This window comes from Lagenorhynchus albirostris, chromosome 6 (genome assembly GCF_949774975.1).
Source record: "Lagenorhynchus albirostris chromosome 6, mLagAlb1.1, whole genome shotgun sequence".
Lineage (NCBI taxonomy): Eukaryota > Metazoa > Chordata > Mammalia > Artiodactyla > Delphinidae > Lagenorhynchus > Lagenorhynchus albirostris.
Genome location: NC_083100.1, coordinates 73,384,083 through 73,409,815, shown reverse-complemented (window position 1 = coordinate 73,409,815; position 25,733 = coordinate 73,384,083). Strand labels below are relative to the sequence as shown.

The 25,733-nt window shown below is 42.2% G+C and overlaps 1 protein-coding gene across 2 annotated transcripts in view; it reads right to left on the bottom strand.

Moving 5' to 3' along the window:
- Positions 1-25,733, bottom strand: part of ACVR1 (activin A receptor type 1) — a 126,929-nt gene that overhangs the window by 33,103 nt on the left and 68,093 nt on the right. For both annotated transcript variants that reach the window (XM_060152848.1, XM_060152849.1), the window contains 3 exons: positions 23,269-23,342; positions 4,061-4,324; positions 1,662-1,873 (listed from right to left, as the gene is read on the bottom strand). In XM_060152848.1, coding sequence (XP_060008831.1) covers positions 1,662-1,873; positions 4,061-4,324; positions 23,269-23,335 — 543 coding nt within the window. In that variant the 5' untranslated portion in view covers positions 23,336-23,342. The remainder of the gene's footprint in view (positions 1-1,661; positions 1,874-4,060; positions 4,325-23,268; positions 23,343-25,733) is intronic.

The following is a 25,733-nucleotide window of genomic DNA, read 5'->3' as shown; positions in this document are numbered from 1 at the left end:
ACTTGAAACAAACTTCTAAATACACTTCTAAAGAAAAACTATATTTTTCTACTTTTTGAATGAAATGTCCTTTTCTCCTCTTTTCCCAGTTTCACTGTAGCACAATTAAATAGGTAGGTAAAAGGAAGCTAAACAAGGTTCCTTCCCCTTTTTTTTCATACAAAAAAAGTACACTTGACTGTGGTCCAGTCATGGGGAAGGCAGTAGGATGGGATATTTCCCAGCCTGTATCAGCCACCATCAAATGTTTTAATAACTCGCCAAGGGTAGTAGTCCAGGTGTAGCACCTGAGCTACAATGACTGGTGAGGGCAAGTCTTCTCCAGCAAAAAGGCTTAACTGCAGAACTCCCGGACACTTTTAAGTCTGTCGTCTAGCAGAACAAAGACTTAACACAGATGATCTTACGTGATGGCATTAAATAACACTGAATCACATTAAAAGCTACCACCTTGACCGTCTTTCAATTCATCAGCCAATGACAAGGAGAGTCTCGATTTAGTACTGGCATGACTTTAACATCTTTCTAACACAAATCTTCACCTTTTTTTAAAGGGGGCATCCTACTCAGCACAGTACCCCTGTAGAATGTTATTACTTCTCCTTTCGGCACTCGATGGTAACCTATTCGATAGCACGCAATCCCTTTTCTCACTTAAAGTTTAAAGGTGCTTTAAAATTAACACTTGACAAACAATTTTAAAGAGTGAAAAAAGGAAGACAGTTGCTTTCAATGTGATTTCATCATTTTAAAATGTGCAAAAGAGTAACTTTAAAACATACAAGTACAATGGTTCCAAACCCTGTGCTAGGGTAGCTGCTAGCCACACGTTGACACTGAGACAGTGAAATGTGGCTGATCTGAACCGATATGTGCTGTGCATATAAAATACAGATTTTTAAAATTTAGTTTAAAAAAAAAGATGCAAAATATCTCATTAATAATTCTTTAATTATATGTTGAAATGATAATAATTATATATGTTAGGTTAAGTATATTCTTAAAATTAATATCACCTGTGAGGTTTTTTTTGAACTTTTTTTAAGATGGCTACTAGAACATTTTAAATTAACAGATGTGCCGCTATTGGACAGCACTGGTTGCTATTGGACAGCACTGGTTTAACCAAATGAGTGCAGTCCACAAGGGGGCGGCACAGGAGCACGAAAAATTTCATAGCTGCTTTTTTGGATGTCAGGTTTTAAAAGTCTTAAATTACAGGGCGCTGAAATAATCTAGAAGGGAAAGTGATTTTTAATATTAAGCAAAAGGTGCTTTTTTTTGAAAGCACTTTTACTGCTAAAAATAGAGGAACTGAGTACCATAAATTCCAAGCCCTCCCCCACCATCAAAATTATAGGCAACCATTGTCTGTCCCTGTCCCCTTACTCCCCAAAGAAAAATAACTACCAAGGATCGACTAAAATAAATCCACTCCCTCCTTTAATGTAAATGTCTGTCTAAAATAAATGTTCTCAGGTAGAGGAGACTGAACTCACATAGGGGTGCCGGCATATACTTGCTGAAGACATAAGTGACCAGGAGCATGTGTGCACTCACTGTCCAGTCACCAGTTACTGGTCAGCATTTCGTGCTTGAAATAAGAAAGCATCTTCAGCCATCTGCGTTATGCTCGGGGTCCCCTGGGGCCACAAACTCACTGCTAACGTGCTGTCTCCGACATTGGTGGTGATGAGCCCTTCGATGGCGCCATACTCCACATCTCTGGGGTTGAGGCGTTCTTGGTTGCGCCTTTTAAATTTTCGGAGAGCAACTCCCAGCAGGCAGGCTAGAAGGCAGACTGCAAACACTACAGACAGAATGATGAGGCCAACCTCCAAGTGGAAATTCTGGGTTCCAGGAAAGGATTTCCCTGGAGATGGGAGAGAGAAGGGTAACTGGCCGTAAGGCTCATTGTTTACGTATTATTTAGCATAACCAATGCCTGACAAGTAGCTCGCTCCTGACCCTGACCACACAGTCTCACAAGCCACAGAGTGTTGAAACTGAAAGACTTCCTAATACCTGGCCAACGGCCCAGTCATTTAACCATGATTCATTTAGACACAATAGGAGTTTGAAAAAATTCCACTGAGAACCAATTTATTAACGCATCTATGTGAAAAGTGTTTTTAAAATAGAAAGTACTACACAAATCTCTGATACTAGCCTTATTAACCTGGATTTGATCTGTAAGGACGTTTTACCATCAAGCCCTTACGGACAGACACTGTGCTGTAATATTCCTATGAGAAAGTGCTATCTGAGTTAAGACCAAATGATCCAATCTGTGGTCTCTCTCTTCAATGTATCTCGGAGGTCTACTGCTGAATTCTCATTGCTATTACGTCATGATTTCTGCCTAGGAACCTATTCATTCACCTGTTCTCTAACTCGCTTATTCAACATTCATTCACTCACTCAAAACGTTCTATCCTTGATTCACTCACGCACCTAATCACTCATTCACTCTCTGGCTCAGACATTATTACATACCCATTCAAACATTTGTGCATTCACTCGAATACTCACATGTCACTCAAGCAAATATTCACTTTTGAGTTAAATCAAAGTTTCTCAGTTGCCTAGTGAAGGTCCATAATTAAAAGATCCCAAGGCGATAATCACCTCTGAATTTCAGACCCTTTCCTGACATCACGTCACCAAGCCCTGTTCCCCACGTATGCCTTACTCTTTCCACGTCCCTGGCCTCTTCAGCCATCCAATCTCAAGCCAAACTTCCTTTATAAATTTCTTTTAACTTTCCAAATCCAAATTAATCAACAACTTGGCACATGTCACTTGTATGATAAAGTGTAAAGCTAATTATGTACAGCATTAAGTTATGAATATTGCGCCTCCCTAATTAAATCAGAAATTCCTTAAGAAAATAAATTCTGTGTTACAACTCTAATCTGACAGACTGTTCTGCAGATTAGAAACTTTTCACCCTGCAGATATCATTTCTACATGAATGCAGACATTTCTTCATGGTCCATCCACTCTATTAATAACAAACTCACAAGGTTTAAGAATTTATCCCATCGAGTACCCTTTTAGGTTTAACCATTAAATACCTGACCTCGCTTATAAAAACATCTCTTTTTATTAAAAACTCTCTTTTATTATTGAACCCTATTTGCTTATCAGACTTTAACCTTTTCTATATGGCTTAAGGTCCTCACCATAACTTCAAAACTTATGAATTATGGAACATGATCTTGTATCAGTTTTTTACATTTTTCTGTCTCCTCCCTTTCTGGCTGACATTTCTTGCCGTGGATGCTCTTAGTAGCCTCTTCTACCGTTTATTTCTTCTTTTGTGAGTGCAAAATTGGTTAAGTATGTCTATTAAAAATGTACTATATATTAAGAGAGTAAATTTGGCTTGGAATGAGTCTACAAAGACCAAGGTACATTCATGTTTGTAGGGACTCTGAGAGAGCAATTTAGGGCTCATTTTATGAGGAAACAGTTTCAGAGGAGGACTGAAATCCATATTGACTATAATACGGAGAAGATTCCACATAAACTACAAGGTTGATGTGAAATCTCACCCAGCTTCAAGTTTCGGTGATAGATTGCTGGGCATCAGATGGGTGATAGATTGCAGGGCATAGAGGTTGTCTCCTTCCTCGTAAAGAAGGGAAGGTATTCCACTCAGACATCAGAGTCTTATGTTCCACTTTCCTCCCTACACACTCAACACAGAGATGAGCATTTACAAAGCAGAACTGTCTCAGAAATTATGACATCATAGCTCCTTTCAGAAAAGGATGTCAGGAGCTGTTCACCTGCTCATGACCACCAAGAGAGATCTGGTCAGCCAAGCCATCCTCAAGGCAGACATCACCGTGCTCACTTTCCCAAAAACATCCACCCTCCTTGTAGATTCCAAAAGGCCATGCCTTTCTCCTCCTCACCAGAGGGACTTCCCTTGTCACCCACTGTTGGAAGAGCAGGAGGAAAGCCTTCTGGCTACTTACATCTTTAACCCACACAGAATCAGGACAATACTAACAAAGACCCTTGATCTAGAAATAGAAAAGTCCATGGGAACCTTTAGTGGGCAGCTGGGCGGTGATGTTCCTGTTACACCAGTCCCCTTGGCAGCACTCCACAGCTTGGCCGGGTGACGGCGGGGTCTTACAGGTCATCTTTCCCTGCTCATAGACCTGGAAGCAGCCTTTCTGGTAGACGTGGAAGCCATCGTTTATGCTCAGCGAGGAAAAGCACTGCTGGCCTTCACAATGGTCCTCATTTCCACAGGAGAGGCCTTCACACACACACATGTAAAGTCTAGGGTTAACCTTGGGCTTCTCATCTGCAAAGGGAAGAGAGGAAGGAAAACAAAAAAAATCACTGCATGGGTTTAAACCCCACTGGGGGAACGATACAGTCTCTCCAAGACCATTACAAACACGTTAACCAAAGTCAGGTGAAGTATCACCACTGGCCATGATTTCCATATTTCTGCTGTCTTGTAACTCTCAGCTGACCAACCACCAAATAATAATCACGTCTCAAGATATGAATGTGTTGATATAAGCTATATAAGGTACTCTTTTATATCCTATACTAGGCCAAAGAATGATTATGATCTGTCCATAGGTTTCTGAAAATGAACTTCTCCCACTGTGGTTTTCATGGTATCTTTGGTCTGATGGGCTCTCACATCCCGATTCTTGAACCAAAATAAAATGTTTTACCAGAACGTAATGGCTCATCACCTTTATTTTGTGTTTTAAAACAAGGCTCCTAAATACATAGCGTCTGTCAATACCAGCTCCCGTTACCTCCATACGAGCCTCCATCAACTACTAATACAGGATTGCTGACATTGCTGCGGTCACCTGTCTGCTTCAGAAACACATCAGTACAGTAAGAGTTCCCAAGGATGCACGGTCTATACTTACCTATCCATATTATCAATATTTTCAGCTAAATGTCGAGTAATTTTTCAGTAGTACAACACTGAAGTTTTCACATTAATTACGAGGCTAAACACTGCTTAAACCTTTTCAACTGGCAGATAAAAGCTGGCACCAATTATTGAGGATGAGGGCACAAAAAGACAAAGGGAATAAAACAGTGTCTGAACAGTAAGGTAACAAGTGGGACCAAAGGCATAGCCCACACAGGTGGGTCCAAGGTGCAACATGGATCATCAGTGAATCACACCGAACCAGACCTCCTAATTGCCTCTTTCTGAAAACACTCATTTGCAGTTTCACCTTTCAAATCACTCTTTCTTTTCCCCTCTTTTGTTAGAATAATTAGTTCAGACTTGCGGGTCCCAACAGTTTCCACCAGTGGGGAAGGAAAGTGAAGGCAGAATGTAAACAGCCAAGTCCCAGAGGCCACTGATTAGCCTGATGAGACCACTTTCACCAAAGCACTGTTCATATAAAGAGAGTCAGCTCTCAAAACTCCCTCCGAAGGTCTACAGCACAGACAGGCTGCCTTCTAATCCCTGAACCCTCTGCAGCAGGTCTGTGAGAGAACTGCTGCTTTCTTAAAATATAACAGGTTGGATGGCTGTGCTTTCAAGAGGAGACCTTAAGGTAAGGTCTTTGAAAATGTCAAGTTCATTTACACAGATCTGTGTGGGTGTGTGTAGAGGTGTGTGGGTTATCTCAGAAAGAGAAAAGGCATTCTTCATCTTTCTTCTTCCCTCTTCAAAGGAGTGAAAAATAGTTCACTGCCCACTGTAATGTGGGTGCCTTGTCCCACAGAGTAAGGGCATGCAGACACACAGACACGAGCCTTCTATTTATAATTGACTTGCTAGGTCTTTTGAAAACCACAAGGGGCTCATCCAAGAGCAAAGACATGCCCGAAAGCAGAAAATCCAAAATAGCCGCTGACAGTATATGTGTGTCACCAGACCCACCCCCGAGGATCAAGAGCCCGCAGACATTTTTAATGAGCAATAACTTTAATGAGCCAAGGGATGGTCTTTCTTTCTCCCTGCCTAGAGAAATCCAAGAGAAATTCCAGCATCAAGCTATTTCTATGAGGATGAGAAACATATATATCTGTTGACATAATCCAGCAAAAAGTTTACACTTGCCAAAAGCAAGTTGAAAGATAATATTTCTAGGGAGTCTAGACATGCTTGCCACTCTCAAATGGCACAAAGCTGGGCTGAGAGTTGCCAGCTATGCTGCCCAACAGGTGATGATTCTTTGGAGGGAAATGGATGGGTGGGGTGAGGGGCAGAGTTAGTGGTGTCATATTGATTTGTGAGCACAGCAGAGAATTAAAAAGACTATATTCAAAAACTGGGCAATAAAGCAATTTAGGTAAATCTGACACACAAACATGTACTTCAAAACCCTAAATAATTGTTAAAGGTCACTGATATCCAAAAATACATACTTAACACATTAAGGAGGTTGTACCTATCGATGCTGGGTTGGGGAGGTGAGGTTAGTGTTAGGATGAAGGGGTAAAGTGAGAATAATATAGGAGAGGAGCTGATCACAGGCTGATAATGAATTGAGGAGTATGAATCATTCACTCGCTGCACCTACGGTCCCCCAGGAACAACAGCAAACAAGAACTGTAGACCATACAGGGTTCACTCATCACTGATCCTATGGGAATGGATGGTCCAGGGTACCAAAGAATTAATGACACTCTGTGGTTCAAATAAAAAACTGTCAATTAAAAAAAATAACAACAATAATAATTTCTCTGGTGTGCCCTCAGAGTGAACTCTGCTCTTAAAGTTCCAGCCCAAACTGAACTCTATGTGCACAGGTGCAAGAGGCCTACTGCCTTTCCAAGGTCTCTAGCTTTTGAAAGGATGTGGGGACTGTCTGACAGATGTTTAAACTGTAGCCTAGAGAATTTTGCCAGAATTGAGCAGCCTCGAGTAAATACCATCTTTAGTAAGATTCAACCCACTACAGGCAACTCTGCAGGGCATCCAGGCTTAATGAGGTATAGATCCTAATCAGATCTTATCCTGTGGGGTCATAAACGAAGTCGAAAACCAAGGTTTTCACATCTTCCCCACCACAATCAGGAAAAAGGGAAAAAGAGGAAGAAAGACAGCTCAGTAATATGTAATAATTAACTCAATCCCTGCTATGGAGGGACCATAAGCCCCGTTCAGCAGTTAGCAAATGGGAAAGTACAAAACCAACAACTTCGCTTCCTATTTTGCTTTTCACCAACATTTAATCTTCTTAATTTGTATATTCCCATGTAACTAATTAGCAGAGCCTTTCGTGAATCAATTCTTTTATATACAGCCAGATATAAATGAAGACCCTAAATTCACGAGAACGACCCCATACACCCATGCACATGTCTGCACGTACGCACACACTTCAGTTAAACGCCACTTTGGCAATTTCATCCGACAGAGTGGATTAGGCGAAGAGATGCCAAAAGGATTTTCTGAGCTAGGATTACTAATTCAACAAAGCAGGTTAAAAGCAAGGTAGAAACATTTTCAGATCTTAATATCCACAAGTCTAAGGAACACGGCAGGCCCCCCAAATGCCTATGACTCACTGTTTGGGTCTTGTTAAAATTTAGGAATAACCATAACATGTGTGGGCCTGTGATATCTTATTTGGGGTAGCAGTGGTGGGTCGGGGAGGTGTGAGAATTATCACAAAGCTTTTTTAGGGCCCCAAGCAAGGGTCTGTGGACCTCTAATCTCTCAGGCCAGGATATAAATACTCTGCACGTCAGGGAACGCCGAGGAAGGATAATCACCTTCTGTGACTGATTTTCAACAGTCCAGCCAGGAAGCACCACATTTGATATGAAGCATTTTACACCTGCCTGTGCTAATGACTAGGAGGTGCCCTGGCAGAAGGCAGCCAGTCTACGCTACCTAATTGACACTCATTTAAATAATGCAGTAATGGAAACGTCAAGCCAGAGGTATTCCCCGTGCGCGGTGCTCACCCACACTGTCTGTTCTAAAGGCACCTCCCGGCATTACTCAGTGTCATGGCTGGCACCCTGTGCCCTCTGTAGCCCCAGAACCAGGCCCGTGTGAACACACGCGCAGCCCGCGTCTGGCTGGGAGCAGCAGGGAGTCCTCGGCACCACCGAGAAGGAGCCAGGGCTGGCTCTGCCACCAGAGGTACAGGCTCGGAATCCCAGGGGTTCACCGCAGCCAAAACTTTTAAAAGATTTTTCTTGTTCTGGGCGATACGCTCACCATCTGGACACACCTACTCTCACAGCCTAATCCTAAACTGGCAGAGGAAGAGGCAGAGCAAAGAGCATCGAGGACCTTTTTAAGACTGTCCACAGTTTGGGATAATCTCGTGCCTCGTAGTAAGAGGACCCGCATGTATGTCTTAAGTGGGACTGGAGCAATCTGGGCACAAGCTACAAACGGCTCTCCAGGCTCGCCCGCCCACCTGCCCAGTCACGCACTCCAGAATACGCTAAGGCATTTAAACCGATGATCATTCTAAATGGTGAACAAAACCCCATGTTTCCCACGAAAGTCCTTGACAGAAAAGACAAATGAGAAAATGGTCCAAGTCAACCAGCCTGTAGCCGTGATCCCAGGAGTCAGCAAAAGAAACAGGCTGAATCTCTTGTAGGCTCATCTCAAAGCAGCACAAATAATAGGCAGTTATTAGACTACTGCTATAAAAGTCCAATAGCTCAGAACTTTATAGGCTAAAAAAGGAACCCCAAACATCCCTGGACTCTTTCCAACAGTATAAACGATTCATTCATTTGAAATGACAGCTTATATTAGGCTCATAGATATGGGAGTCCTTCCATCAGCTCCTAATCCGAGAGTGCAGCATGGCACCTCTCCAGAATCTGAAAGCATCTGAGATCTCTGGCATTAAACAAAGGCTTACGGAAGGATTTTGCAATGCCAGGTATCACTGCCAGCAAGCCTGCTCCTAAGACGGAAACACAAAGGTCTGTCCGGAATGCCTAGTGAGGGGCATTTGATGGCCTGGCAAGAAGGCAGGCTATATGCCCAGAAATAAAAGACACCCAAGTGCCTAAATGCTCTCATTATAATAAAACATCCACTTAGAGAAACCAAATCATATTTTTTTTTCCTGATCAGAAAAAATTGATACTTGGTAAAGCTGTAAAAGCCAAGAAGCAAATATGTTCCAGGAGTTGAGAGAGAGAATAGAGGCGTTTGAATAGGATCACATACAAATTAGAATAATGACAACCAAAAACGATGGTAGGGTTTCCACGGTTTTGAACTCATCATGCCTCCACTCCAAATGTGTTCTTCCTCCAGTGTTCCCTCACTGAGCTGACCAGACTCACCCCCACTCAGATGAACAAGCTTGATTCCACGACCCTAAAAAAGGAGATGCAGGGAACTTCCTGACAGTCCAGTGGTTAGGACTCGGTGCTTTCACTGCCGTGGCCCAGGTTCAATCCCTGGTCAGGGAAGTAAGATCCCTCAAGCTGCGCAAGCTGCCAAAAAAAAAAAAGGGAGACACAGTGGTCACCCCGGCCTACAAAAGCCCTGGTTGACCTGCTTTCTGCCTCAGATCCCCTCAGTATTGGGAAGGGCTCCTCCTGCTTCAGGAGCTCAGGTCCGTTAGGTGTGGAATTCCCTCCACGTGGGATGCTCGGCTCTCTCCCTGCCGACGCCCCCATCCACCCAGTGCGTGCCCATCTTCCCCCGAGATCTCACCTCACCTGTTACCTCCTCAGAGAAGCATTTGTTCACACACCCACACACCTGTCTACACTCACATACGTGTGTCTGCATGGCTGCCGACCGTCCAGGTCTTCCCTGCAGACTGTGAGCCCCATGAGGGAAGGAACGGAGCCTGCTTTGCTCACTGCTACGCTCTCCGCAGCTGCCTCAGCACTTGGCAGGAGGACAAGCCTGATGAATGTTTGTTTCAGAATGAATTTTCCCTTCACAGACAGGATTTAGAGGTGGGAAGAGACATGATGCTGGTTTTCAGAGAAGACGGAGCCTATAAAGTCTTTAAATGTCAGCAGAGATCTTCAGGCAAGGCTTAGTCACCAAGCCAGCGTGTCTGTGCAAACCCCTTCTCCCTACAGGAGCTCTCCACAGCGTCACACCTGCTCACCTCCTCGGGCTTACAAGTGTGGAAAATTAGTACTTTCTGTGGTGCGGTAGGTTTTGTGTTTGCTTGTTTGTGTGTTGGAGGTACAATGCAAGAGTTCCAAAAACAAGGCATAATTTAACACATCAATAGAACAGCAAGGCTTTTATGGGAGGTCCTTCCTTGGATGACTGATTTGAGGACCTTTGGCTACGATGATGCTACGGTGATGAGGATGACCAAAACACAACGAGTGCCTTGGCTTCAGCCAGTTTAGGGACGTCCTGCAGGACTTGCCTGCTCAGCAGGGAAAAAAGATGCCCCTGGTCTCTGCTGCCCTTTTTCTCCTATCAGTGAAAACAATGGCATTTTCAGCAGGGAGTGAGGAAGAGTGAATTACATCATTTTCCCCTTCTTGCTTTGCTGAAGGTGATAAGGATTTCTAAGTCACCCTGCATTTGAACTGCTGAAGCTGGGGGGGGGGGGCGGGAATAAAAAAGAATTCCATCTGTTTATTTTGTGGCTGGGCTGACTCCTGGTCTCTGAAATAATCCGTGTAAGTTAAGCCTATTGCAGCAGTCTCACCTTCTATTTCAAAGCCATAAACTCAGTCTGTGTTTAAATGACTAACAAGTTATAGAGCGCTGTGGGGTATGACCTAAGACGATACCGGTCTGTCTCTTCCATGCTTTTTATGACTCCCTGAACATAGAAAGGACTTAGCTTTAACACATATGCCATGTCTGTGAAGCGACTCCTTCACAAGGGGGGAAATAATGACCGCTTTCTTCATTTTGTCTTCAAACTTCTCGAATCGTCGCTTCAGAGAAACAGATGATCACGAGGCCTCATGAAAAGCACCCCCCCGCAGCCCACCCCACATAGTGTTGACAATGCTTGCATCTGAGTGAAGCTCTACTTGTTGGGAGAGTAACAGAGAGGACCACAGACTGAAGAAGGGGGAAAAAGCTGAGGAATTATAAACATTTCAGAGAAGTCATTCCTTGTTCAGATTCAGGAGAGCCAGTGATGTGGTACCATCTATAGCATGTCTTAGGCTAGAAGCTCCGATCACAGTGTGGGCAAAGGTGTTCCTGACTCTTTCTGGTTGTCTCCCCTTCCTCCCGGGATACCTGGGGAGTGCACGGCTGCTCCAGCAAGGTTTTCCTACCCAGGCTCTACACTGAAAATTCTGGTTTTACGGGACACCCTAAACGAGGGCTCTACACGGGAACGGACAGCAGAGAAGGCCCAGCTCCCACTTCTGTTTCTCCTCCACTGCCCTACGTGACCTTTTTCTCTGGGAATCAGGGACAGAGCCTCCAAGACTGCCAACCTTTGCTCTGCTTACCAGCCGCCAGCCGCCACCACATCCCCACACCCTTTCCGGAAGCTTTCAAATCACAGAGATAAACCCTTCAAAAGATGGGCACGGCTCCAATGTGTTAACAACAGTCTTAGAATGCCAGCCTCTAGGCATCGTGGCACCCAGAGCTAAAGGCGAAAATGTCTAGAATTAGTTAATTTCAGCTAAATTCTTCCTCTCTAGCTCCCTACCCTACCCCATCCCAGAGAAAAGCGCAGAGGGAACAAGGTAATTTCCAGACTATTTTCTTTCCAGCCCAAATGAAGCCAAAGAGATCAAGATATCCAAGGGTGAAAAACTGGGGCAGAGCCCAAGCCTCTGATATTGCTGCTTCCCTATCTCCCAATTTCCCAGTCATGTCCCAAGGCCCTACCAGGTCCAGATCTCCATGAAAGGTCAAAGAAAGAAGGAATCCCATGTCTTCAGTCCCATGAGTACATGCCCTGTGCATCTGTATTCCAGCCTTTATAACTTGATCTTTGTCTCGCCTATCTTCTTTACCCCATCAGTCTAACTAATATGGTTCACAAGAATTCATTAACTCCCAAGTTCAACACGCTTAAGATTGGCTTCCTCATCAGAGACGAAAGATCCTACAGTCACCATAAGACAGTTGAGTGTAGGTCATTTTGAGCTTATTCTTTTTCACCCCAGAACCCACAGAAAGGCCCCAGGTGCCGACACTCAAGGTAGAACCAGAAAGACTTTCTTCAGAATGCTGTGAACCAGAGCTGGCTTTTTAAACACACATGCCTTCCCCCCACACCCCAGCCTCTGTGGCACAGCACACCGTTCCCAGCTTCCACAATAATCTTGGACCTTGGCAGAAGAAAGGCAGCTAAATCTGAGATGTGTCACGAGGCCACTGGCTGAGGAGCAACGATATCTAAACACAAACCAAGGCGAGAGCAACAGGCCAGAGTTTCCACAGACTCCCTTTTGGCTCCTGTGGCTGGAAAGCACTGACGGCCTAAAGATAACCCAAGACTCTAAGAAGGGTCACTTTTAAATAGCAGCTTGAGTACCACCAGTCATTTCAGAAGTATTTCCTTCCAGAGCCTGCTTCCATCCACATCGGCGTGCCAAGCCTGCCCAACGATGGCAAGCCCGCGGCAGAGATGAAAGCCCGGAAGGACATGGAAAGAGTCCCAAAGGGAAACAGACAGCTCCCGACATGCTGATTCTACTCTGTGCCCACATTTGGACTGCTGAGAAAGAATCATCTCGCAGACAGCCACCTTGCAGAAGTGATCTACTGACAATCACTGGGGATTAAAGAGCACGCAGAAAGTCACACAAGATAGTTTTCACTCAGTGCCTCCCCTCTCTAAAACCGAGGCAGGGTTCTCCATGACGGCTACCGTCTAGGAGTGTTTGAGGAAAGCCTTTCCCTCCAGGAGAAAACATACACCTCTCAGTCTGTCTGTCGGACCCCAGTCTGGCTGAGCACGGAGAACTGGCATGGCATCCTCAGCACGTACTGCACGTATGCAAGCACTGCGGCCACCCACTAACCACACAAGCGCCCAGTGGAACTGCTCAGAGGAGCCTGCTGCTTTTTCGTTTCCTTTTAAGCCAGGGCCAGAGTTCCCAGGATCTTCCTAAGAACCCCTGAGATCCGCTCAGCCCCTCACCTATCCACCCAGGGAGCCCACACTGTCCTAAATGGCAGTCGGCCAGGGGCTGGTGTACAAGGGACAGGTGTGCAGTGGGCTATTTTCAGTTGCTATCTGCTCAAACGCGAGCTGCACATGCTCAGGAGGCAGGCAAGTTTGGGTTGCCTTTCAAACTCTGGGCAGCCAAGAGACATACACCTTTCACAGCTGCCCGGGCAACCAGCTGCTCGGTCCTCCTCCCAAGACGGGAGCAATGAAAACAGCGTAACCTGGCCAGCCACCGTGCCAGTGAGCAAGCTGCACCTCTCATGTCACTGCGCGGGTTATTCTGAGCTGGGCTTATTGACACTCCATGGCAACACAGGAACAAAGGACCAGCTAGAGGGATTTAAATGTCTTGCAAAAGTTGCTAAGAAAGTCAGCAGCTCAGCCTTCTGTTTTCATAACGGAAATTAGTGTTAGATTATTGTCGTTCGCTGCTGCTGTTATTATTTGTGAGCTACCTGCAACAGAGGTCTTCTCTTGGAACTAAGGGTTTTGTTTTTGTTTTGTTTTTGTTTTGTTGGCCACCGTCAAGTTGCTATAGTTGGGATGCCTTTGAAAAGGCAGCACGTGGGCCTGTCTGCCCCGATCCTGCAGGGGGAGTAGTTTTTCCCGTCCCTTCACCTCTAATCCTGCTGTGCCTGTGATCCACTTCTACCAGAAAATTCTTTCAAAGCACACAAAGCGCATCTAATGAATCTTTCAATAGTTCTCGCTGCCCTCAGGATCGAAGACAAACGCCTCATGCACAAGGCCCTGCCAGGCTAGTAGGGCCTCAAATCTCAACCCAAACGCCTTCTGGGAGGCTGCTCTGGCCATGCTGGACCACCCGGGTGGTGACCTGTATCCCCCCACTTCTCTGGGCCTGGCCCTTCCCCTGCCTAAAAAGTCCTTCTCAGTCCTTCCTTTGCTGGTCTAATGCCTGTTCATCCTCCCAAACCCTGCCTGTCCCCAATCCCAGCCTGGTGTGCCATGAAGGCCCTTCCGGCCAACACCCCTAGTGCTGTGCTGTAACCTTTGTCTCCTCCAACTAGACTGTGACTCTTTGACAGCAAAAACCCCTTCTCGGTATGTTGCCATCACCAGTGCCTACCCCGTGTGCTCATGGTAATTTATCAACTGCAAGAATGTAAGATTGTCTTATCACTGATTCTCTTTTCCCAAACTTGGAATACATTCTTTGAAAGGATGATGTCCTTTCTTACCCTGTCCCCAGCCCAGATCAGTTCCTGGGTCTCTTATTACCTTTTCTGTATTATGATAATTATTTATTCATTCATTTGTCAGATATTCACTGAGCACCAAATACATGCCAGGCGCTGTTTTAGACACTAGTGAGAAAACACCACCACCAAGTCCTGGCCTCTCTCACCCTAGGCCTCACTTTGCATGGCTGACTTCTCACCACCACTCTGCTACTGCTAAGCATGGCTCTGCGGTAACGGCTCTTGAGAGCTCAGGTAACCCACATACAGAAACACAGTAAGAAGGAAGAAGGAGGCTCACGATGGTGTCTGACTCTGCCTCTCTGCTGAGAAAGGCTTGACTCCTATGCATGGCCAAGAGCCTTCCCTTCAGAAGACACTCTGATTAGCAACACCACCGAATTATCAAAAATTACCCTAACCCTTTGCAAAACTGACAGCGTGAAGCATATGAACTAGGACATAATGTTAAAGATAAACACTGTGTAACTCTGCATGGCATCCTGCAGCATTACATACATCACAGGAGCCAAAGGTTAAACTGGACTGTCGGGTTTTTTTTCTTTTCTCTATCTCTTCCTTATAGCTTTACTGAATGGGTGTGATTTTTTTTCCATTTATATTGGCTTAGTGTAAATACCAGAATTCAGAAGGTAAACAAATGCAGCAAATAAATAAAAGAGGCTACTCCCTGCTCCAAATCACCGTTTGAATAAAAAATATAAGCAGAGTGGGCTTCCCTGGTGGTGCAGTGGTTGAGAGTCCGCCTGCCGATGCAGGGGACACGGGTTCATGTCCCAGTCCAGGAAGATCCCACATGCTGCAGAGCAGCTGGGCCCGTGAGCCATGGCCGCTGAGCCTGCGCGTCCGGAGCCTGTGCTCCGCAACGGGAGAGGCCACAGCAGTGAGAGGCCCGCGTACCGCAAAAAAATAAATAAATAAATAAATAAATAAATATATAAGCAGAGGTTTTTGTTCTTGCTTTAAGGTGAATTTTACCACCCCCTTCCAAGAGGAATTTCTCTTTCTGCCTCCTATTCCTTCTCTCCTTCCCACATGCCCCAAATATACATATCCTCAGAAAGTCCATGTTCCCCTCTAACCCATAACAAAGAATTAGATGCAGCATTACCGTGGATCTAGGAAACACCCAGCTCTGCAGAGCTCAGATTCAGCTGATTAGAATCAGGCAGCAGCTGTTCCAGTGTTATGACCACGGCTGAGAAGGCACATATGTAAACTTCCCTCTTCCTGTCAAATCACTGGCTTGCAGAGAGAGGATGGTCAGGCTACATGAAGTCGTAAAAATAAATAAATAAATAAATTTTAAAAAGGTCCGGGCCAGCTCTGCTGGAGACTATCTGGGTTAGCTGTCAGAGCTTTCACCTGAGGGCAGCCAGGACTTCCCGGCAGCGAGCTCTTGGGAGCAGACTGGAGGTGTCTTTCTTAAACTGTGGGTTATGACCCATTTGTGGGTAGCGAAATTGATTTAGTGGTTCAAGACAAGGTTTCTTTCTTTCTTTCTAAATGAAATAAAACTGAATAGAATAAAAAAGAGAAGAAGCAGGAGTACATTAGCATAGTAAGAGTAATCACTCTTTCATGAAATTTTCTTTTCAGATGCATGCGGGTCATACTCCAAAATGTTTCTAAATGTAGATGCACTGGGTCCAACTCTAAAATGTTTCTTACTGTGAGTCACAGCGAAAATTTTGAAGGCTTCCCTGCCCTGTGTCTTACGCTATCTTGGAATCGACATGAGCTCTGAGTAATTATGACTATTTCATATAACCATTATCTATGGAAGCTTGCCGGAGGTCATGCTGGGCTACAGAGGGAAGTTCTGGAGGACAGTTGGTAATGTTTGGGAATTACAAATTAATTTTTAAAAATTTTTATTGAAGTATAGTTGATTTACAACGTTGTGTTAGTTTTCAGTACCCAGCAAAGTGATTCAGTTATACATACATTATATTCTTTTTCATATTCTTTTCCATTATGGTTTATTATAGGATATTGAATATATTTCCCTGTGCTATACAGTAGGACCTTGTTGTTTATCTATTTTATATATAGTAATTTGTATCTGCTAATCCCACACTCCTAATTTATCCCTCCCTCACCCCCTTTCCCCTTTGGTAACCATAAGTTTGTTTTCTACGTCTCGAGTCTACAAATTAATTTTTAAATGTTTTGTTTTCCTTGGTGTTTACTTTTCAAGAGCAAAAGTAGCACACATTCCATCCCTACAAATCTCCTGCTTCACCAGTTTTTCCATAAAGAGGAGATGGCATCCACCCTTTCCCCCTTGAGACCCATCTTTATAAAACAGAAGCTTAGAAGCTATTGCACTGCCCACTCACTGTTGACCACAAGGAAACCATTTAATGAGCTAGGGCCTTGGATTTGTTTTCCCATCCATTCAATATGTGACTCTGATTGAATTTTTTTTTTTTTTTTTTTTTTTGCGGTACGCGGGCCTCTCACTGTTGTGGCCTCTCCCGCTGCGGAGCACAGGCTCCGGACGCGCAGGCTCAGCAGCCATGGCTCATGGGCCCAGCCGCTCCGCGGCATGTGGGATCTTCCCGGACCAGGGCACGAACCCGTGTCCCCTGCATCGGCAGGCGGACTCTCAACCACTGAGCCACCAGGGAAGCCCCTGATTGAATTTTCAGTGTCCTCTCCACACCCTACCACTAACTCCTCTCATATAAATGCATTGAATATGAACATTTTATAATGTTCACTGGGACAAAAAAAAATTGGATGTGGCTTTAGTTTAACTACCCACAGCTGAAACAAACATTCCCCAGAAAGGAAAAGCTGAAAGGAAGCTTTGTCACAGCTCACCTTGCATCAATAATATACTCATTCTGTTAGGTGAGAAAATGTGACAATAAAGAAGCAGTATCTTAAAAGTGTACAGCTTCACCTGATATTTACATTTTAGGTCCTCATAGTGGCCAATAGCTCAGTACATCTCATCTCTCTCCCCAACAAATCTCTCATATGATGATGTGTCAAAGAAAAAGATTTGATTCTGAACAAAAGGGATAAATTATAGTCATGAGAAATGAGGGCAACAAATTTAATACTGAGACATTTCTCTTACATTCATTCACCCCTTCACGAACTTCCTGAATTCTCAATAATGAGAAATTCAAAGAAAGGCTTATTCTATTCTTCACCCCCAGTGGCAAAGAGGGGCACCTTTGTGGACCCTAACAAAAAGTCTATTGAAGTGATCTCCTTCCTTCTCTCATTGGGTAATTGGGCTGGAAAGTCTGAGTAGTGATGGCTTTGGAAATACTAAAATCAAGTCAACCCAGAAAATAATTTAGTACTTAGCAATCTTCTCTAAGACAGGCCGAAATCTCTTGCAACAAAACTCTGCAAAAGTTCAGCCTTCCTTGCTGCAATAAAATCTAACTACGGCTTGCAAATTTAATAAAATGTGGGTCATCTTAGCTTTGAAATATTTTTGAAGGAGTAGTATTCCACTTTAAGTTATTTGTGTCATGGTCGTCCCTGCAAATGCTCACAGGGACAAAGGTAAAACCAAACAAGCAGGTTCTGGAACAAAAATGGACTTCTCCCGGGTGGCATAATAGCAGTATTAGAGCATGATTAGTCTTATTAATGGGAAGGAAAAGGAAGGATATATGGGTAATTAGGGCTCAAGTGCTCTTCTCTGTGAGAGCAAATAAAAATCTTCCTGCAGCTGGAGTTGTATATATAATGAACATGAAAAATGAATATTGGTATGAGAGAGAAATAAAAAACACAAACCCAGGTAAAAGGGATTCATCATTTGTTATTGGAAGCTCTCACCTCAGCCTCTCAAATGGACTGGATTGAGCTGTATTCTAGCATGTACCAGATGTAATATGAATGTGGATGTAGCTAATTTAGGGTACCAAAAAATACAAAATTCTGAAGACGACCGATAATGACTGAAACTCTTGAATACCAATCCTCAAAGTATAACACACCTTTTGTTGGCTGTCTAACCTTAAGCAAGAGTTTTAACCAATTCAAAAGCACATCCCCACTAACGTATCTCATTAGGGTAATGATGAGGATTATGGGAAATAACGAACATAAAACAACATTGGGCACATATTAACCACTCAATAAATATTACCTATAAATCATCAAAGAGATAGTTCTAGTATGCAGTATTTTCCAAACTTACTGGGTCTTTTTGGCCCCAGAGCATTTAGAATTCCACAGAAATTGAGAAATGTTCTAAAGTACATACATACTAGTCAAACTCTGCCAAAAGTACTCTTTGGGACTTCTTATTTGACATGTTGACACTGTATCTAATCAATATTTAAAAGACATCTGGGAGTAACTGGGGAGACGAAAGAAGCTTTCTGTTTTTTTGTTTGTTTTTAATAGACTAAGAGGAGTACAATACCCAACAAAATATATTAGAACAAAATCTCTATTACTTTCTTATTTATGCACCAAGAATGCCATTAGCTCCACTGAAGCCCAATTAATAAGGTGCCGTAGCTGCTCTGCAAACATCAAACCTGGGTCTGTTTCCTTTTAAACTTGGTAGTCTAGGGCTTCCCTGGTGGCGCAGTGGTTAAGAATCCATCTGCCAATGCAGGGAACACGGGTTCAAGCCCTGGTCCAGGAAGATCCCACATGCCGTGCAGCAACCAAATCCGTGCACCCCAACTACTGAGCCTGAGCTCTAGAGCCCACATACCACAACTACTGAAGCCCGTGTACCTAGAGCCCGTGCTCCGCAACAAGAGAAGCCACCACAATGAGAAGCCCGCACACCGCAAGGAAGAGTAGCCCCTGCTCGCCGCAACTAGAGAAAGCCTGTGCACAACGATGAAGACCCAATGCAGCCAAAATAATAAATTAATTAATTAAAACAAAAAAACAAACAAAAAACTTGGTAGTTTAAAGCCCTGCACTAGACAATCTATGAGGCTAATATAAAGTTTTTAGTTATTTGCCCTGTTATTTACCTCTTTCAGTTAAGTATTTTGTACTCGACATTTGCTTTATGACTAATGTTGAGTATATTACAATTAGTTCTCAGTGGTTTTTTTAAAAAAAAAATTTCTAGTAAATATGCAAAAACAAAGAGTCTTTTCATAGAATATGCTATTGATAGTTAACTAGGAGTTGAGTCATTGAGGGAAGACAAGACTAAGGCCACCGCTATTAAGATCTGAGTACTCTAGGTTGTAGCATTCACTGGATATTGTTTTAAAAAAAAAAAAGCTATCGCAACGAAAGGATGATGTGTTCTTTTCCATATCTGTAAACATCCTAGTGCTGGTGTTATATTCAATAGCAAAACCTTAGTGGCATCCATTTCCATTTCAGCCAGACTAACTTGTTTCATTACAGATCTTCACTCTGGCATTAAGAGGTCATTTGCTGGATCCTTTGGGCAGCTTAAGAGCTTAAAGCAGGAAAAAACAACCAATGGCTGGGTTGCTAACACTGTTCCATAAATGCCCTTTTCACCTCCTCTTTCCCCATTCTTTCCCACTTCCCCTTCTCTATCCGTATTACATTTCCACCTCAATTTCTCTTCTACTCTTTTTTTTTTTCTATCGTGCCCACACCAAGAGTCCACCAGGACAGCACATGAAACCTGAAGGATTGTCTGACCACACAGAACTGCTACTGTACCTAGGGGAGCACACAGAATTTGGAGTGACTTCATTTCACAACATTCTTTTTTTTTTTTTTTTTAACTGATCATATTATGTAGCAACTAAAAAGAGGAAAAATCCTAGCAACTTGCCTATTACGTCTCCAGACGTTGTCAAGTGTCCCTTGGGGGATAAAATTAACCCCTCAGATGAGAACTACTATTAACCCACCAAATATTCCCAGCCCACTTCTTCTTAGTAATTCTTTCAACCTAGGACCCAACCTCTCTTCTGGTTAAACACCTCCTACTCCTTTAAACTTGCCACGCAGGATCCTTATTTCATATCTTTTTGGCACTAATTAAAATGATTGCAATATTACTGGACTGTATCAATCAACACTGCTTAGAGAAGAATATAGACTATGGATACCTAAAGTGGTTGACGATAGCGTTTTTTAATAGAAACTTAATGGAAGCTGCTTTATATAATTGTAAATTTTCATAGTAGTAAAAAGGCACAGATAAAATTCACATTTTTTATTGTCTTCAAAACCCAGTGTGTACTTTACACTTAAGGCATATCTCGGCTTGTATCAGCTGCACTTTGAGTGCTCAACATGTGGCTAGTGGCTCCCTGACTATAATACATGTCAATGAACATGGGAAGGAGGGAGGAAGAGATCAAATATTATACACCTAATATATAACAAAATAGATTTCTAGTACATCAAGCACTGCTTTTAATGTAGCTTTTTTTTTTTGGCTACATTAATCTATATTATATGCCTCCGTGGAAACTTATCAAGTGTATAAAACTGATCACTATACCCCCAAGAGCCTGTAAGAGGGAGATCAGTCTTACTGGCCCATCTGATCACAGCAAGGCTGAGATTCACACCGTAAGCACCACTCCTCATGGAGCAACTCTTATAAAATAAAGTGCAAACTGCTCAATGCGCAATAAAATAAGAGTTTGTTTACACATCTAGAAAGATTTACACCAACATGCTAAAAGCAATCACATGTAAGTGCAGGAATTATAGGCAACTTTTATTTTCTTTTTCTCTTGATTATCTCTTGTGGACTCCACAGAGGCAGTGCCATCCCTAAGTAGCTTTTTGCAGATGGGGAGAAAGGAGGATAGTGACAATGAGTTAGGCCCTAAAATGCCTGTGTGATCCCACACAACTGAGAGTTACCCTGTGCCCCTTCAGGTTCTCACTGGCCCACCCACTAAGCATTCATTTACATGAAAACCGCTGTATAATTAATTGAACCTAATACCTAACTCTTTTATACATAAAAATACAAAGTATGTCTTATACTGTCTTAATGTATACGAAATTTTCTCAAAATATAACCACTGTGTAAATCAAGGGACAAACAGTTCTCTGTTTTGTTGGGATTCTACCAAAATTTGTTCACCAAGTCAGAAAATTCAAGCACTGCAGGCAAGATCCCTTGTGATAATTAAGTCACCGATACAATACACTAGTACCAATGTTTTCTGTTTTCTAAGACATCAAAGATTATTATGTGTGTGTGTGTGTGTGTGTGTGTGTGTGTGTATAGGTATATATTTTTATACACACATTTGTTACTTCATTACATCTTCTAGTGTACTCATGCCCAACTACACTAGATTATCTTACATTTGTCTATATGTACTATTTTAATTATATGACATATTTAATTACATATTATTTTCAGAGAATTTTCTCTTCATTTCAGATAGCAAATTATACTGAATTTTTTAAATTTATGTTTATAAGAAAGGTACGGTGTGTACAGGTTGCACTCCAAGAAAATCAAGGGACATTATCAAATATGTATAAAAAGGGGATGTTCACATGCAAAACAAAAAGAAGTCTAGACACAGACCTTATATTATACCCTTCATAAAAATTATTCAATTAACAGATCACAGACCTAAATGTACAACACAACACTATAAAACTCCTTTTAGATAACATAGGAGAAAACCTACATTACCTCACTGAGTATGACAATAACTTTTTTTTTTTGGCAATAACTTTTTAGAGGCATGATCCATGAAAAAAATAATAAGCTGGACTCCATTAAAATTAAAACTTCTGCTCTGTGAAAGATAATGTCAAAAGAATGACAAGACAAACCACAGACTGGGAGAAAATATATGCAAAAGACATATCTGATCAAGGACTGTTATCCAAAATATACCAAGAACTCTGAAAACTCAACAATAAGAAAACAAAGAGCCCAAATAAAAAATGGGCCAAAGACCTTAAAGACACCTCAGTAAAGATATACAGATGGCAAATAAGCACACGAAAAGATGCCCCACATCATCAGGGAAATGCAGATTAAAACGATGAGACACCACCACATACCTGTAAGAATGGCCAAAATCCAGAACACTGCTAACACCACATGCTAGTGAGGATGTGGAGCAACAGGAACTCTCAGACGTTGGTGGTGGGAATGCAAAACGGAACAGCCACTTTGGAAGACAGCTTAGCAGTTTCTAACAAAGCTAAACATACTCTACCATACAATCCAGCAATCACAATCCTTGGTGTTTACCCAAAGGAGCTGAAAACTTATATCTACACAAAAACCTGCACATGGATGTTTATAGCAGCTTTATTCATAATTACCAAAACTTGGAAGCAATCAAGATGGCCTGCGGTAGGTGAATGGATAAACTGTGGTCCATCCAGACAATGAAACATTACTCAGCACTAAAAAAAATGAACTACTAAGCCACGAAGAGACACGAAGGAACCTTAAATGTAAAATACCAAGTGAAAGAAGCCAATATGCAAAGGCTATATATACTGTATGAATCCAACTACATGACATTCTGGAAAAGGCAAAACTATGGAGGCAGTAAAAGAATCAGTGGTTGGCAGGGGTTGCAGAGGTGGAGAGAGAGGAATAGGTGGAGCTCAGGGGATTTTCAGGGCAGTCAAATACTCTGTATGATACTATAATGATGGATACATGTCATTATACATGTCATTATAACCCACAGAATGTACACCACCAAGAGTGAACCCTAATGTAAATTACGGACTGGGGTGATTATGACATGTCTATGTAGGTTCATCAATTATAATAAATGTACCACTTTGGTTGGGGGGATGTTGATAATGGGGGAGGCTTTACATGTGTCGGGGCAGGGGGTATATAAGAAATCTCTGTATCGTCCTCTCAATTTTGCTGTGAACCTAAAAAACAGCTTTAAAAAAATAAAGTCTTAAAAATGGGGGGAGGGGAGGATTGCTAAATCTGATAGGATTAAGAAGAAACTAGTTTACAGTAAGCGGAACAATACACAGTATACTGATCCTGCCCCAAGTAGTTGTGAGCCACTTACCTTCCATACTAGGGGAAGGGAAAGCAATCATCATTAGCACAGGAAGAATCATCACTCCATCTACCATTGTACAACTGTGGAGGGAAAAAAAGAGGTATCAGTAAAACAACAAAATCTAACTGTAGGATGACAAATTAAATTAAGCATACCATCTTCAAACTGCCGTTCAAGGCCTTTCTAACAAATCCCCCTCACATATGTTGCCTTATTTCTTAGTACATTTAAACATATACCCTTTACATGGATCTAAATAAATCATCTTAAAGAGTTAATCAGATTTACCTCCTCCTGGTGGCCACTCTGAGGCAACTTTCCCTGAGTCTACCCACTAACAAAGAACTCAAAAGGGACATGAAAAATTCTCAGCTGTAAGGCCAGGCATTCCTAAAGGACTTTAGGTTTGAATTTTATTTTATGCCACGGAATGCAAGGTTGGCACCAAGTTAAAAACTCTGAGAAGCACGAATAAACTGTTCTAACACGATGTTAAAGATTAAGTGACTGAATAATCCAAACCAAATTACCATGTTTGAGCCTTCGTTCAAAAGGATTAGAGGTGAAGCAACCTACATCATCATACAGCCCCGAAAAAGAAAACAAAACACAAAACTGTAACTTATCCCTCATCAATGGCAAAGCAATGTATTCTTACATTAACCTCAAATTTAACAAAGCACAGACACAATCAAGACATGAAGAAATCATATAAAATCTTAATATATGAAACTATAACAGAGAGAAAATAAGACACTTGATATAAATTTTAAGTTGATATTGCCCTAAAACTACACTGGCAGAAGCTCAATGTTCTGAGTCAGTCAAGGGGTTACAACAAAGAACTTTTCCATCTGAATAATTCCTATAAAATTTTGGAAATATGATGAGAGTTTGGCTATACTAATTCTTTATTACAAAAAATAATTTTAAAAAATTAAACCTTGAACTAGCTGCAATTTTCTGAGGGTAAAATAAAGAGAAAACCGGTGAAGTTCTTTAGTGAATAGGTTCATGTGCTATCTTACTCCTAAAGCTTCAAAGAAAAGAGCAAAAGCCCACTGCTATCTAAGCTGTTTGGAATGGACACCTTCTGACTCATCTTCTTAAAATCAGTTTTTTGGTTAGTAGTCTGACTGTTCATTCCCCACACCTCTATTCTATCTTACCATCCCTCACTTCAATTTGTCTACAACTGTATTTCAGACTAACCCTTCTCTAACAGCAAGGTGAGGGAAGGGAGTAAAGGAGAGTTTAATGGACCTTCCTTTTACATTTTTAAAAGCACGTGGACTCCCTTTCTACTGTTGACTCCCTTTCTACTGTTGCTGTTGTTATTATTGCTATTGCTATTGTTATTATTGCTATTGTTATTATTGCTATTATTTCCATGTTCACATAGATCTTTTCTAGAGCAAGCCCTTGTTTGATATAAATGCAAATGCCTCACTTCACCCTGGAACCCTCATAACCAGTACTGACCCCTCCATCACCATCTCATCTCTGTGCCTTTGAACAGAAACGCACTGTTGGTTCCCTCCACCCCAGATGCCTTGAGCCTCCCCCTCCACCTCTCTCCTACCCAACTCCTTCTTCCTGTCATCCACGATCTAGCTCAAAAGGCAAATGGTTGGTGCAACACCTCTCCATCAGCAGTGATTTCAACCCCCCAGCACTGGTCTAACACCACTCCAAATCAATCATTTGTCTATGTCAATCTCCAGCACTAGCTAGCCTACTTGCCCCCAAAAGGGGTGCATGCATCCAAGGGCCACACAAGACAATGCATTAAATTATGGGATGAAAATACTAAAACTTGTATCTTATAAAAACTGATTTAATCTAACAGAGTGATAAATAACTTGATCCTTTATTTGGTCTCTGTCTCAGTCCCTTAGGACAGTCCACTACAAGAGGTATCTTGCAGAAGAAGTGGGAGTTACACAATGTGAAAGAGTGGACATTGTTTGCTTATAGAATACAGCCATGTGCTATACTCTTGAGGGTTTACTGAAGTGGAATTACAGGTTGTGATGGCTAGATATAATGAAATGAGCCCTCCCCCAAATTGCAAGTGTTCTAAATCCATTAAAGAAACTACAGATTGAATATGTTATTAATGAAAGTACCAGAGAAGACTAAGAAAATGGTGGAACTTATACGGCTATTCCTAGTGGTTCTTTGTTAATCATTTTAAAGAAAATCAATTAACATTCCAGTTCACTGTGACACGAAGCAGGCTCACCAAATTCAGAATTTAAAAATGCATTAAAAACTGATTTGCATCCAGTATCATAAATAATAAACATTATCCTGAGTAGCCTGAGATTTTTGTCAATAATACAATGTGATTACCATTAGCCATACCTCAAATATTTCATCTTAAATCTTTTTAAAATTTCTATTTTATGTATGTCTTATAACACATAGTTTTACTTTATATAAAACTTATAAGCAACATATATATTGAG